At 56.3% G+C, this 15,280-nt stretch overlaps 1 protein-coding gene across 3 annotated transcripts in view; it reads left to right on the top strand.

The window, feature by feature from the left end:
* Positions 1-15,280, top strand: part of KIRREL3 (kirre like nephrin family adhesion molecule 3) — a 576,106-nt gene that overhangs the window by 536,838 nt on the left and 23,988 nt on the right. For all 3 annotated transcript variants that reach the window (XM_034666066.1, XM_034666067.1, XM_034666065.1), the window contains exons 7-8: positions 5,555-5,705; positions 11,886-11,991. In XM_034666066.1, coding sequence (XP_034521957.1) covers positions 5,555-5,705; positions 11,886-11,991 — 257 coding nt within the window. The remainder of the gene's footprint in view (positions 1-5,554; positions 5,706-11,885; positions 11,992-15,280) is intronic.

Below are 15,280 nucleotides of genomic sequence, written 5' to 3'. Positions count from 1 at the left end.
CCCACCCCCACTCCCAGCACAAGCTGTGGCGCCTCCTTGAACACGCCACCACCAACGCCCTGGTGGCCGGGGTACTTGGGTGAGTGCTGGGACTCCCGGCCGGTGTCTGGCTGCGGAAGCATGGGAGCTGGTGGCAAGGCCTCTCTTCCTGCACTCCCAGCCTCAGGCCACCTTCTCTGTGCCTGGCACCAGAATGGAGATCATGTGGCATTCATCTGGAAAGCCAGCAGATACGCAAACCAGGAGAGGCAGGACAGGTTAGGGAAGAGGGAGGAAGCAAGGATGGGCTGAGCCCAGAGAGAAACCTTCCTGGGGAGGCAGCTTCCTGCTCCCCGTCTGCTACTTCCCCAACAGCTGCCAGGTGGCAGGATGAGGCCTTGACTGATGGGGGAGGGGGGGCGGGTAGGACGGTTGCTTGGTCTTAGGACCACCCCCCCACCAAGTCATGTATGTATCTACCCAGAAGCCCCTTACTCTCCAGCCCTACCTCTCTTGCTCCCTCCAGCTTCAGGCCACTGCCTGCCCAAGGGGCCCCCCACGCACCCACCACCAGGACCAGGAGCCTCAACAGGGCCCGTTGAGGAACAGGCCCGTCTGGAACAACACCCCTTAAGGCCCTCACTGGGGCCCAGCTCCCTCCACGAGGCCCTTCCACTGTGTATTCCCTTCCCACCAGTCACCCCAGCACCCCCCTCCCAGCTGTTTCCCTTAGGGGCTTGGAGTCTCCACCCAGCATGACAGCCGCCACCCATCTTGGCCTTCTTTGTGGAGGGCATCCATTCTCACCCAGGGCACAAGACTGGGGTCCCTGAAGATGCAGGGTCTGGGGCAAATGTCACTGCGGGTTCTGCACCTTCCCTTATAGCCCTCGTTCCAGCCAACCTGACGAGAGGCCTAACGGATCCCCCAGGCAGCTGTAAAAAAAAAAAGGACACAGCAGGTGGGGGAGGTGAGTGAGGGGGGAGAAGCGGGAGGCCTTGTTGCCAGGCAATCAGGCCTCACTCAAGGGCTTTCCAGGCTGTTTGCATATCAATGAGCTTCCCAGATTTAGCGCGTTGGGGCACCCACCCACCGCATTCCCTCCAACCTCCACACAACACACCCGCTCCATCCCGGTCACCTGTGGTTCCCACACAGCCATCACCAGGTTGCCTGCCTCTTGGTGGAGCCTCTGGGCTCTCCACGGCCTCAGGCCGTGGGGGCTTCGGGAAGAGCTGAGTGGCCGCCGCTGCCCACACTGGACAACCGCACACAGGGTACACGCTATCCGCCCCGGCCCCGGCTCCAGGCCTCTGCCAATTCAATGCCAAGTGCCTGCCCTCAGGGAAAGCACGGCATGGCTGGGGACACAGGAAGCTGCACAGGACAGGCGGGGTTCAGAGACGCCTCACACAGCCGCTGAGATAGTCTGGAAAGCTGAGAAGCTGTTCGTGCGTGGATGGAGGCCTGTGGACACACACAGGCAGAGGCAAGGAAGGCCAGCCATGAAGGCTGCTGCTCGGATACTCAGTCCCATGCCGGTGCTCCTGCCCCCCGAATCCCCGCACACGTGTGGGCTGGGTCCTGGTTAGAGCCCAAGGGGCCCGGGCACCGGGCGGGTGACTCTGAGTCCAGGGATTTGGCTGCATGCTCCTCACCACCAAGCTGGGGGAAGGGCTACCCCAAACCTTGGTGGCCGCAGAGACAAAGTGACTTGCCATTAATAATCCACTTACCCTCCCTGAGCTGATTTGCATGCTAATGAACGTTTCTGGGGAGGAGGTGGGAGGCTGGCGCCCACGGTGTGTCCCCAGAGCCAAGTTCAGAGAAGGGAAGACCGGGAGAAGGAGCTGGGAGAGGAGGAGAAAGCCGGCTGGGACAAGAACCTGCAAATGACAGAACATTCCACCTGGCTTGTCCCTTCAAGGCCACAAAGTCCAAAGTCTTCATTTGCATATGAGAAAAGGGGAGATTGGGGAGATTCGTGAGAGGGGAATGAAGGAAAAGAGAGGAGAGAAAGAAGAGGAGCAAGGATCAGGAAAGACTGAGGAAAGAAGGGCAAGTAGGTTGAGAAGACAGATGGAGGCCAAGCGCTGGCCACAGAGCAGACAGGCCACCAGGCCACGGTTGGGGGGGGGCGGTGCAGGTGTATGGGCCCGCCTCCCTGGCTCTCCCCAGGAACATCCTACCTATACCACCCTGCACACCAGCCTCTTCCTGGGGACACCTTCCTGGGGGTCTGATCCCTGGGACCTGGGGCCCAGGGTGAGATGCTCAGCTTCCCAGGGTGAACCAGCTGCCGAGGCCTGCCTTCCCCTTGCTCTCCCCTTGGTTAATGAACACATCTCCCTTTTCTCTAATTAGGTGGAACAAACAACTTGAACCAGAATTTTTATTTCCCAGAAAAGCACATGCCCGGACACAGTAAATATGTCATTAATCATCATTCGGAGGCACGGGAGGAAGGGAAGCAGTCAGAGGGCCTAATTAGGAGCCCGGGCCTCCCCGCTCCCATCCCGCCAGCACCCTGGCAGCCCTGCTCCCTTCCACCAGGTGGGGAGCAGATCAATTGGAGAGGTGCCTGGCAGAGTCAAACTTAATGTAAATGTTCTTGTTAGTACAGTGTAAAAGTAAAGAAAAGGGGATGAGGAAGAACCATACCGACCTACCTCCCCATCTCCCCGCTCCCTCCACCCTACCCCAGGTCTTATTTCCATCCAGGAAATTGTTCTTATTAGCGCTTGGCTATTTATAGACACGTGAAGTCTGCTGAAGAGTCCAGAACCATTACTGTGGTAGGGCTGTCCCTCCCTCCACTCTGGCTTGGCTTGGGACTAAACCACACGTCCCCGCAGCCCCGTTCTGCTGGCCTCTAGTTTAGCTCCTGGCCCTGAGGCTGAGCTGAAGACCCTTATCCCACTGACGGCCCAGCCCCAGCCCTTGGCTTGCTGGGATTGACCCCATCACTCCGCCAGCCCTGCTCCAGGACCCCTCTGCCCAGGGCTGAGGCCGCCACCCCACGTCCCAGGAACGAATGTGCCATAGGAGCCCACCCAGGCCCAGGTAGTTCTAGAACGTGCGGCAGAAATAGTCCAGGGGCGCCTGGGTGGCACAGCGGTTAAGCGTCTGCCTTCAGCTCAGGGCGTGATCCTGGCGTTATGGGATCGAGCCCCACATCAGGCTCTTCCGCTATGAGACTGCTTCTTCCTCTCCCACTCCCCCTGCTTGTGNGCCCAGGCCCAGGTAGTTCTAGAACGTGCGGCAGAAATAGTCCAGACCACTGCTCGGCTCTGTGGATCTCTCTGGCATCTCAGAATGTGGCTTTGTCTAAAGCAGGATGGTCTTATTCTAGACTAGANGGTCCAGACCACTGCTCGGCTCTGTGGATCTCTCTGGCATCTCAGAATGTGGCTTTGTCTAAAGCAGGATGGTCTTATTCTAGACTAGAATCTCAGGTCATGTGCTCCTAGTGCTGGAGGCCACCAGCTTTGCCCCAGCTTGGCTGAGAAGGACCACACAGAGCTGAGGACCCAGACAGCAGGTTCCAGTAGCTTACATGTTGCTGCTGTCAAGTAACAAAAACTCGACCAAGTAAATGTGAAGATCTAATTGGCTTTATTAAACAATTCATGATGCAGGCGGCATCTCATCCAGCGAGTAGAAAGGCATGCCGAGGAGGGGTACAAAAATGGAAGGTTTTTAAAGGCAAGAGATGGAGAGGGTAAAAGGAAATTATTGGCAAAGAATGCCTTGTTTCAGGCAGGTCCCCCTTAGGGGGACCGGAAGGATGACCTCCCCTGCTGACCAGGAGTTTCCAGGTTGGCCGGTTAAACGTCACATCCCAGGGGGGCTGGGGTTTGAAACCGCAGGAGGCTAGGTAGGTATTAGGTGTTGGTTTGCTGATGCAGGACCCTTAACCTAAGTGACTCCATTTTGGGCCGGCTGTCTCCCTTTCAGCACTAAGTAGCTCAGCGAACTTAAAAGTCTGCTGAATCCCTCTAACTGTTCCCACCTTTAAGTGAAGATCTTACTAACACCCTCTAGCTCGCAGGGAGCAGTGGTGGGTGGGTCACCACCTCCGGGGTCACCATCCTCAAGCACAAATCCCAGCCCTGCCCGGCAAGTTTCTGACTCACTTTGAACTAAGTTTTCTTTTCTATTAAACAGAGCCAGTGCTCCCTTCCTTTCAGGGTCTGGTGAGAACAGTACAGGTACTATCTTAAGGGAGGTTTTGAGAAGTCAAACCTATTCATCTATCTTCTGGCTCCGAGCAGGCGAAATTAGACAGCGTCCAGCACCTTCTCTGGAGGGAGTTAAGTAGCTTCCCAGGATCAAAAGTCCCTGAGTACTGAACAAGTCCAGGCCCACCTTGGAAGTGGTCCCTCTGCCCGACACACCTCCCCAGCACTTACCTTGCTGGGTCACCGGGAGCTCAGGATGCTGGGCGACAAACTGCTAGGGAAGGAGCTGGAAAGGGGTGCAGCAGCGATGGGGGCACTGGCTGCAGCGTGGCCTCATGAGCCCCACTGGAAATGGAAGGAATGGAAGGCAAGTATCTAAAGGTTTTCAGACTTGCCTTTGTTTCCTAGGGCTGCCGTCACCAAGTCCCCAACTGGTGCCTAAAACAACCAAAACATATTGTCCCACCTTGTGGAGGCCAGAAACTCTGAAATCAAGGTGTTGGCGGGCTGTGATCCCTCCAGGGAGAGTCTTTCCTGGTCACCTCCATGCCTGGTGGCTCCTGGAGTCCCTTGGCTTGTGGCTACATCACTCCCATCTCTGCCTGTCTTCACGTGACCTTCCTTCTTGTTCCTTTCTGTGTCCTCCCCTCTTCTTCTAAGAACACCAGTCATGGATTTGCCCTCCCCCCACCCCCCTAATCCAGGATGATCTCATCTGGCGATCCTTAACTAATTACGAATTACTTAGCTAATCTCTGAAGACCCTATTTCCAAATCAGGTGACATTGTGAGGCTCTAAGATGACATGAATTTTGGGGGGACACTCTTCAGCCCACTATAGGACCCTCTTACTTATCTTGCCGACAACTTGAAGTATAAGTTTGGCAGAGCTCCGTGGCCCCTCCTGGTCTTGCCGGTTTTCTCATCTGTCACTGGGAAAATAATGGCATCTGTCCTGCCTCCGATTGTTCAGGACTCTAATGAGGTCAGGAAGTAATATGATTTGAAAAGTTGCAAGGGTTTACATAGATAAAGTAATGAAATGGTCAGTGTGGACTGATTCTACCTGTAGCCCAGCCCAGCCCTGACCTTACCCCCGTCCCCCAAGCTGCACCCCCTCCTACAAGTCACATGATTGCCTTGGGGGGGACACAGCCTCCCCAGCTGTACGCACCTGCAGACCTAGAGCCTCCCCGAGGCTGATTGTCCCACATGATGGGAGACCTTCTAGTTCCTTTGTCCTTCGGCAGCCCAGCTCTCTGCAGAGACTTGCACCCCTGGCTGTCCTGAGCTGAGGGCTCCTTCTTCTTCTCTGAGGCTGGGACACGTCTTCCCCTACCTGCCCAGGCCAGCCCAGACAAGTGACATGGGGCCTTCTCTCCCCGCTCCCCCAGACCCTGCTGCGAGACGGCAAGCGTGAGAGCATTGTGAGTACCCTCTTCATCTCCCCGGGCGATGTGGAGAATGGGCAGAGTATCGTGTGCCGAGCCACCAACAAAGCCATCCCGGGAGGGAAGGAGACTTCGGTCACCATCGACATCCAGCGTGAGTACTAACTCGGCCCACCCAGCCCAGCCGGGACTGGGGTGGGAACACCCCTCCCCACCCCCCCACCCCTGCCCCAGAGCTCTCCCTGCCTGGAGCACAGGTTGGAGGGAAAAGCCAGGCCTGGACAACCAGCTCACCAGAGCCAACACGCAGCTTCCTCCTGCTCCCTTCTGCGAGGTGTCTGAAGACTGGAAATGGGTCAGACAGCTCCCTGGACTGGCCAAGGCTGTGTTTGTGGGCACCCAAAGGGCTTGTCCTTATTGTCACTTGAAGTAACGACATCATGAGGATCTTTTCCCAATGACACGTTCAAGCCACATTCCCAAACCTGGATCAGGTAGGACTTTCCACATCAATAAATATCAAGCAGGCCCCTAGCTCTGCTTTAACCCAGTGGCCCCCCATGCTCCCTCGGCGAGAAAGCCAGAGCAGAGGCACTGGGGGCAGCAGGGCACTCAGGGCTCCAGAGTGGGGCGGGCAGCGCGTGCCCTACAGAGGGTGGGCACATGGGGGCCCCTCTCATGGAAGGATTCAAGGAGAGAAGAGGAGGAAGGAGAGTAGTCTTTCTTTTTTTTTTATTTTTAAAGATTTTATTTATTTATTCAACAGAGATAGAGACAGCCAGCGAGAGAGGGAACACAAGCAGGGGGAGTGAGAGGAAGAAGCAGGCTCATAGCGGAGGAGCCTGATGTGGGGCTCGATCCCACAACGCCGGGATCACGCCCTGAGCCGAAGGCAGACGCTTAACCCCTGTGCCACCCAGGCGCCCCAGGAGAGTAGTCTTTCCGTCAGCCCATACTTTCCGGGAATTATTTCATCTTTGCCACAACCATCTAAATAGGTATGCCGGTGGTCCCTGTGAGGGGAAACTGAGGCACCCCGTGGTCCATCAGCTTGCCCAAGGCCACATGATTATCAGAGNCCCTGTGCCACCCAGGCGCCCCAGGAGAGTAGTCTTTCCGTCAGCCCATACTTTCCGGGAATTATTTCATCTTTGCCACAACCATCTAAATAGGTATGCCGGTGGTCCCTGTGAGGGGAAACTGAGGCACCCCGTGGTCCATCAGCTTGCCCAAGGCCACATGATTATCAGAGACAGCCTGGCTTTCCGGAGCCCTCACCGTAACCCTCTTCTACACTCCGCACACAGTAGGTCCTCAGTGGGAGTCAGTTCTCACAGTCAACGTCAACAGTCATGATGCGTTCAAGTTCCCCCTGCATCCTGTTCCAAAGTCACCTCAAAAGCCCCCTAATGCTCTCTTAAAATTTCCCTGAAGAGCCTGTGGGCCCCAGAGAACAAAAAAAAAAAGTGCTCAAAAAGGTGGTCCCATGGCCTTACCCCCAGTCCTGGACTAGTTTGGGTCTGAAGTATCAGCATTTAGAAGTGGACTTTTCTTCCCTTAGATGGCCCTCCCTGCCAGGGAGCACGATGCCACCACGTGCTGGGGCAGTTTTGGTGGCAGGCTAGAGCCGAAGGCTGGCATGCATCTCCTTCTTATTATTTTATTCATTCTAAGTCACATTCATTTAAAAACCCCTGCCCCACAGCCTGGCTCATGTAAGGCTTCTGGATCTGTGCTCCACATGGCTCTGGAGGGCTCTGGGGCTGTGTCCTGGCGTTTCCAGGGCCCCTCTCGGGAGCCAGCCAGCAGAAGTCCCTAGTCTGTCTAGAATCCTGGCAGCAGCCGCTTAGATTCCAGAAGGCAAAAGAAACTGTTGTAACCCTGAGACAGGCTTGCTCTGAACACCCAGACACAGCAGCCGAGTTCTTGGAGAAGGTTCTATCTTTACCATGTTCACTGGTTAGTAGCCTCCACTCCCTCACCGCCACCAACTGGAGGCGTCTTCTGTGCCTCATTTACTGAGAGCCAAGAACAGTGGGGCTCTTGCCAGACCGGGGACCAGGGTGATGGGAAGGAGACACTCACTCTGGGGGGCCTCCCTGCCTGGCTGTCCACACCCACCTACTTCTTCCGAGCACCAGCTCTGGAGAGGAAGCAAGGTGCTCTGGGGATCAAGTGGTCCAGCATCCAGAAAGGCTCCCCCACCCATGGGTTGTGCGGGCCGAAGCTTGTCACTTCACTCTGGGGATGCCAGTCCTTTGTCCTTTGACCAAATGATGTCCAGAGTTTTTTCTTGCCCTTAGATTGACCACGATCAGAGCTCTCTCCAAACACAAGCTGAATCTGGGAGGAATGAGGGTGGGGGACACAAGGCCTCCAAGCCTCCCACTGCCAGGCTGCGGGTTGTGCCCCCCCACTGATCCCCAATCTGGTTGGTAGGCCAACACCAGCTACGGAATCCCACACAAAAGGAGCCAGCCTGCAGCTCCCCACAGTAGCAGCCTGGGCCCCGGCAGGGGGAGACCCAGCAGCAGCCAACGGTCCCCTCCAGGCCATTATCCATCACACCAGGAGAAGCTCTCCTGTCAACAAGAAAGCCATCATCCTAACAACAGCCCACCAACTGGTAAAAGGCGCTCCTTTAATGCACTCTAATGAGATGATCCCTTCACCAGGGCACACAGCTCAGAGTCCGATCTGAGGAAGACACCCGCCTTGCCAGGTCTCTGTGCCCTGACTGGGGCTCCCAGAGAGGCTGAGGACCCGGGTGCCCAGTTCCTAGCTCAGCCCCATCTGAGGCGGGACAGGGAAGTGGTTAAGGCCACAGCACTCCCCCTGGTTTAAACTCTGGCTCCACCACTTACTGAATGATGCCGGCCTGGTTCTTTAACTGCTGTGCCTCAGTTCCCCCATCTGTGGAAATGACAGTGCTTCCTTCACACAAGGGCTGTGAGGATTGAATGAAGTTGTTCCGGGGGACGTTTCCAGCACAGTGCCGGGCACCTGGTACTTGTCCTTGCCGTGCACGGTGCCCCGCCCCGCCCAGCCCAAACAGGGGAGAGGTCTCCGGCCACTTGTCCCCTCTCCTGAAGGTGTTTGCATGTGCCTGCCAAGCAAAAGCGCCCGCTCTCTCCACCACCTCCTGCCTGCCTCCTTCCTCCTCCATTTATCCATTTGTTCATTCACGAAGCGTCCAACTGTTTACTGTGGACACCGTGGGCCGGATCAGAGCTGCCTTTGCAAACCTGCTCATTTTCTCAGTCAACCACGAAGCATCCAAACTCAGCAAAAGCGCATTTGTTGTTTGTTTCCCTTGGTCTTTATATGTTACCCAACGGAAGACAAAGCCCCCAGATTGAGTAATGGGAGAGAAAGCTTAACACCCCCAAAGTCTCGCTACATCTGGACGCTGCATCCAGCTGCCAAGTTTCAAATGAATGTGCTATAAAATCACTGAGTCATGGAGTTTCTCTCTTTTCCACCCCCTCCTCGATGTAATACTTCCCCTGAACGCACACTCACACACACACATGCACACGCACACGCACGCACACACAGGTTGCTGATGGAAACACTAACAGACTCTCAGCTGTAACATCTGTTCGATCTGATCTCAGTTCCAGCAGCTACATCAAAGCTGCCCCCCCGCCAGCTATGCAGCCGACATCACAAGTGGGATTAAAATCATGTCTAATAGTTGGAGAGGACATAAACTATTTATACCTCCAGAGCCTGGTAGACGCCCGAGAAGTCCTACTCTGCACATCTAGAGGAGAGGGGTGGACAGAGGGACACAGGCGCCTAGGGGTCCGGGGTGGGGGTGCAGATGAGACTGGCAAGGGTACAACCTTCTAGGGACCCGCTGTCCTGGGGCCCTTCGAGAAAGGTGGGGTACCAGGGATTTGGCCGATGTAAGGAAGCTGCAGGAGAGAGGCAGACTCAGGATAAACTCAGAACGGCAGGCAGCAAGAAGGGTCCCCCCACAGGTATACGCTCCATCGCCCTGCTCCCCAAGACTCCTCACTCTATAAAGGACACCCAGCGGGCACCATCACCTCCTCAAACAAGAGTTGGATGGAGGGGCTCCACTCCGCCTCTCAGGACTGAGTTGCACAAGGCCATGAGCCAGCCAGCCATGCATTCGGCTCCAGATGGCAATCACCACATTCCTCAGCCTCAGGACATCTTCTCCAACTCACAGCAAGATGCAGGCTCCTCCCTGGGTCTCCACATCTCTAGGGCTGGTGTCATCGGAGCCCTAGGGGCCCTCAGATGCCCCATGGAGCTGGCTGGCCCTGCAGAAAAGGAGCGCTGGGACTCCTGACAGTCCTCGCCCTGGAAGCTGGTGGCCCTCAGCTGGGGGTGGAGGGGGGAGCGGTGGGGAACAGCAGCTGGGGAGAAGCTACAGGGTTCTGGGGGTCTTAGCTCTCCTGGGAGGTGGGAAGAGAGCTCTCATGGCTGGTCCTTGCCACACTCCTCACTACTTGAATTATGCTTTAAAAACAAAGATTGTCACCTCCCTTGTAATTCTCCGTGAAAATTCTCCACTGCTGCCGTAACAGATGCTCCCAGGATCGTGGTCCGCATGCGGAACTGGGGGCTCGTGGGGAAGATCAGGGTCCCCAGAACAGTCAGTCAGCCACCCTGCTCAGGAACCAGAGTTCTCTCCCCCACGTCTTTCAAGCTGTCTGCAGATATGGGCACAGCCCTGTGAGCCACCTCTCTGGCCCCAGCCCCTGGGCCCCAGCACTGTGCAATGCAGGGAGACATGACCCAGCCTGAGCACCTGCAGGACAGAGAGGCCGAGTGGTCTAATGATCCCAATGCCAGGGTGGGCTGGCCTCAATTCACAGCCGGGGGGCTGTGCATAGGACTCTCAGGGCCTCAGAAGCCCACCCATGGTCTCAAACAGAGGCTCACCAGGTGGGTTGGAGTCCTGCTCCCCTCGTGGTGCCCTTCTCAGGAGCCCAAGAGGGGTCAGCTTTTTTCTCCGTGGTCTCTGAGAAACTGGCTTCTTTTGCTGAAAATGGGCTGGACGGAACCCTAAGAAATCCACATGCCCTGCTGGCAGTTTGCCGTGATCTCTGGTGAGGACTGGCCCAAAGATGCAGCCCAGGACCCTGGCTTGGGGACGGGGACCACACTGCCCTCACTCCGCCCAGGGTTGAACCCCAGCCAGCCCTGTATGATGAGGAAGGAGAACAGGTGCTGGTCTCTGTTTCCGCCTTTCTCTGTGTGTGTGTCTCTCTCCCTGTCTCTCTTCTCTAGCCCTCGATACTGTGGGGTGTCTGTCCCCAACACCATGTCGCATTCTGTCTCTGTCTGCTTGGTCTCCTCCGGTCTTTTGGCTTTTAGTCTGAAATCTCTGTCTGATTGTATGTTTCTCTGTATATGTCTATCTCTGTTTCTCTGTCCATCTCCCTGCTCTCTGCTTCTCTCTGTTTCTTTTTTTTATTCTTCCTCTGCATTTCTCAATCTCTCTGTCTCTGCCTGTGTCTCTCTCATTTCCCTGTCCCTCTTCTGTGTAGGTGTCCTCTGTCTGCCTCCCATCCCTTCTGTCTCTGTCTCTGTTTCCTGTTCCCCTCTCCTCCCCCTTCCTTCCCGCTCCCTCTCTCTTTCCCTCCCCCTTTCCCTTTCTCCCTCCCTCCCTCTCTCTCCTTCTCTCCCCCCCTCCCTCTCCCTCGCTTCCTGTCTCCTCCACCTCCTACCATTGAGCACTTCAGAGCCTGGCTTCTCATCACGTTGCAGGAGAAAGACTCACCCAGCCTGGGAAGCCGAGGGCTGGGTGACACCAGTCAGGGCCCAGCAGAGATGACCAAGCTGGTGAAAGGGTGTAAATGCCACTTTCAAGTTAACAGATATTCCAGAACCTTTATACAAACAGATCTGAAACAGACATTTCAAAGACAAAAAATGTGTATTTAAATGGGGCTTAGTGTCCACACTCCCCCTTGTGCCCCCTGCACCCTCTTTTCCCACCTCTCTTGTCTGAAGTGTTTTGTTCTCTCGAAAGGCTGGAAGATGGGCAGCATGCCTCTGGGGGCCCAGGAAGCCATGCCTCCTGGCTGGCTTTCATTTAAACACAGGGCCTTGAATCCACAGGAGGAGCCCCCACCCCGCCACCAGAGCAGCTAAAGCAGGCACCCCCAGAGAGCAAGGGAGCCCCCTGTTGAGGTCCCCAACTTTCTGGGGAACACCAGAGTGGTGGCTGCTCTAAAGGTCCCTGCTGGTAGAATCTCTGGCCTTTACCCTCCCTGTCACCCAGGGGTTCTTCTTGTCCCCAAACCATGGACACCGGTCCCCCTGCTTGCAAAGGAATCTCTTCTCTCTGCAGACCCCCCACTTGTCAACCTGTCAGTAGAACCACAGCCAGTGCTGGAGGACAACGTCGTCACGTTTCACTGCTCTGCAAAGGCCAACCCAGCTGTCACCCAGTACAGGTAAGAGTCCCGCTGACGAGGCACAGCCTGGCCCCTGGACCCCTCCACACCCCTGCCCATCACACGGGGTGTCGTTTGTGGTCCCGAGCACGCAGTGCACAGGCTGGTTCACTGCAGGTGCACAGGATCCTTCTCCCTCCCCCACACACCCGTCCAGCCCTGGCCAGGTAGCCTTTCCCTTTCCTTCATGTACGTGCACACTTCCCTTCCACCGAAAGCAGTGGGTATAACCCCTTCTGCTTGGAGAGCTTGGTTATCCCTTCTTTCTGAAAAGAGGCAGAGAGGCTCAGGGAGAAAAAAAAAGGGAAAACAACCAAGAGAAGCAGTAAGATCAGAACCTAGATTCTAGCCATGTGCTTACCAAACCGTTCACCTGTGTCGGGTAAGATTTCTGGGACAGATGGCCCTGCTAGCAGGCGCCTCGGATCATGTCCACCCATGGCCCTGGTGCCTCCCTTGCTCACAGCACTGGTAAAAACACCACCATGTTTTACCCGCTCTTCTTTCCCTGTTGATGGGGCTTCGTGAAGGCTAGAACTGCAATTTAGCCGCTTAGGGCACTCAGCGTGGAGCCCAGCGCAGGGCATGCTGCAGGTGCCTTACAATGCAGGCCGGCTCCTCTGGGCACCTTCCTGCCTGGGCACCACCGCTGCCACCGCCGCACACGGCGTCGAGAGACGCAGGGCCCCCGGAGATGCTCAAGGGCAGACTCGGACGCTCACCTCCTTTAGACGCCCTGGGGAACTTGCCATGGCCCTAGCTGTCCCGTCCTTCCCCACCAGCCCAGACTCGATGCTGGAGCCCAGAGCGTTGCCTCTGCCGTGGAGATGGGTTATTAAGCCGCAGCTTCTGCCGGTGCCAGGGATGCTAATGGCCGTAGACTAGATAATCAGCCGGCCAGTGGGAGAGGAGGACAGGGACGTCAAGAGGCAGCACAGCCCAGAGGGCTCCATGAGAGGAAATGGGCCGAAGAGGCAGCCAGAGACTCATGTTGGACGCAAGGAGTTGGTCCCCGCGGTGCAGATAATTGAACGACACCGGGACACTGGCACCAAAACTCAGGGAAGGCGTGGAGTCTTTATCCTTGAGGATATTTTAAAATAGGATGCAAACCCATCTGTCCTGTCTGGTGTGACGGTTCCCTGGGCTGGAGGCAAGGGAAAGTTCACAGCAGGCGCACAGCCCCGTGGTCCTGTGGGTCCAGGGAGCGGGTTCAGTTTGGCTGGGATCTGGCATCTGTCTGGAAGCCACTAAAATGCAAAACAGAGGCCCAGAGAGAGTCCCTTCCTCTGGGCACCTGCAAGGCCTGCGCTCCCCTCCACAGGGCCGGCTTCTCTCTGCTGCCGCTCCAGGGGCCTGCTTACAATCCCTAAACGCTAGGCCCCACGTCCCCAGAGACCTCAGACACCCGTTGCCCTGGGCAGCCCCGGATTCCCACAGGTGCCCAAGCAGACGCACCCCATGGTCACCCTCACAGCCATCCCGGGAATGCTGATGGGATCCCAGAGACCAGAATGTACAACGTCCCTGTCTCTTCACAGCCAGGCTCCAGGTCATTTGAGGACCCAGTTATGGGAGGGCTGGGCAGTGGGCAGGGCCATTCTCCGGGGCCCAGAAATGTCCGCCACTCCACCCCGGCCTTCTGACCGGGACAGGGTGAGCGAACACCCCAGAAGTCAGGCTGCCGGGCCTGCCTCTTAAGGGCACCACCCCCTAAAAGCAGACCAGCAGGATTATGATAATGAAGTCCGCATCTCCTTCTGGAGAGATCACCGTAAAGAAACGGGGCGGTAGGGGCGCCTGGGCGGTTCAGTCGGATCGAGCCCCAGGTCGGGCTCCCTGCTCAGTGGGGAGTCTGCTTCTCCCTCTCCCTCTACCCCTCCCCCACTCATGCGCACGTGCTCTCTCAAATAAATAAATAAAATCTTCAAAAAAAAAGAATTGTGACAATATATTAATAACTAGTGAATCTAGGTGAAGGGAATATGGCAGTTAATAGGCCTATTCTTGCCATGTTTCTATAATTTCAAAGCAGTTTTTAAAAAGCTAAAAAGTTAATCAACAAGCACAGAGCATCCAAGTTTCCCTCCACCTACCTGCAGCCCCCCAGGGTCCCAGGTCAGCCCCCAGTTACAGAGGGGCAGCCGTGGGTGCAGGAAGGGGCTGGCCTCCCTGCAAATGCTCACTCCCGTGGCTTGTCACCTCCCCTCACGGCCCTCTGATTAGCCAAAGGCCCTGAAAACACTTCATTGTGGACCACAGTCCCTTCGGGACTCCGGAGACTTTTTGCAGAAGCCCTTCTGGCCACCAGGAAAATTTGGGAGAGAGGGGAGTGGAGCAGTGGAGAGAGGCAGGGGCCACCCGCGCCCAGGACACCAGCCAGCCCCTGGAGGAAGGGCTCGGCCAGCAGGCAGATGGTGGTTCTAGATGCCATGTTGGGCTCCAAGAGGAAAAGCCTTAAACAAATCTCCTCACATAAGTACATTGATTTTTCCCAACTGACTTTGACAAGATGGCGGGGATCTGTGTTTCTTTACTTCTGTATTCATCTTGATTGCTTCCTCCTGTGCCACTCCGAGGCTGTGATCTCAGAAATTAGAGCTATGCTTCCTCCACCCCAGCCCCCGGGAAGGGGACGTGGGTGGGCGTGGGAGCAGGTGTGGTGGACTCGGCTGTCACTTCAGCTGCCCCCCAGCACCGGGAGCGCAAGGCGGGCAGGCCAGGTCCCGGCACACGAGGAAGCGCGTCTCCCCACCTGCTACTTGGTACTGTCCTCTAAGGCTCTCCTGCGCCCCCCACACCCCCCTTCAGGTCCCAGGGCAGGGACCACTGCCCAGTGTGAAACTCGGGGCTATTTAAGGACAGCCTATCAGCTGTGACAGCTAGGCCTCCTGATTCTGTGATATAAATAATTAATCCTCTTACGTTTGCTCTGGCCAAGTTAGACATTGATTGCGAAAAGCTTAATCTGACTCTTTTTCAGAGGGGCTGGGGAAAGTGGGGTGGGAGCAACCACGGAGACAGGGCTGGGGGGGAAGGGGGAGTATGCAGGGTCCAACTGGAAGGAGGAGCAGGTGAAAGCTAAGCCAAAGAAGAGAGAGGAGAGGGAAGGGCTGAGAGAGGTAGCCTTGCGTCCGGGTCACCCTGGACCCTGGGGCCAGCCACTTGAAGGAGTGGTTTGAGCTTCTGGAAGGGATCCCTAAAGAGGGTTTTATTGGTGTGGAAGAGGAATATAAAGAAAGGGTGGAAAAAGACTGAGCAAGATACGAGCAGGGGACACTTGGGATGT

Source organism: Ailuropoda melanoleuca, chromosome 8 (genome assembly GCF_002007445.2).
Source record: "Ailuropoda melanoleuca isolate Jingjing chromosome 8, ASM200744v2, whole genome shotgun sequence".
Classification (NCBI taxonomy): Eukaryota; Metazoa; Chordata; class Mammalia; order Carnivora; family Ursidae; genus Ailuropoda; species Ailuropoda melanoleuca.
This window is presented reverse-complemented; position numbering and strand designations above follow the sequence as displayed.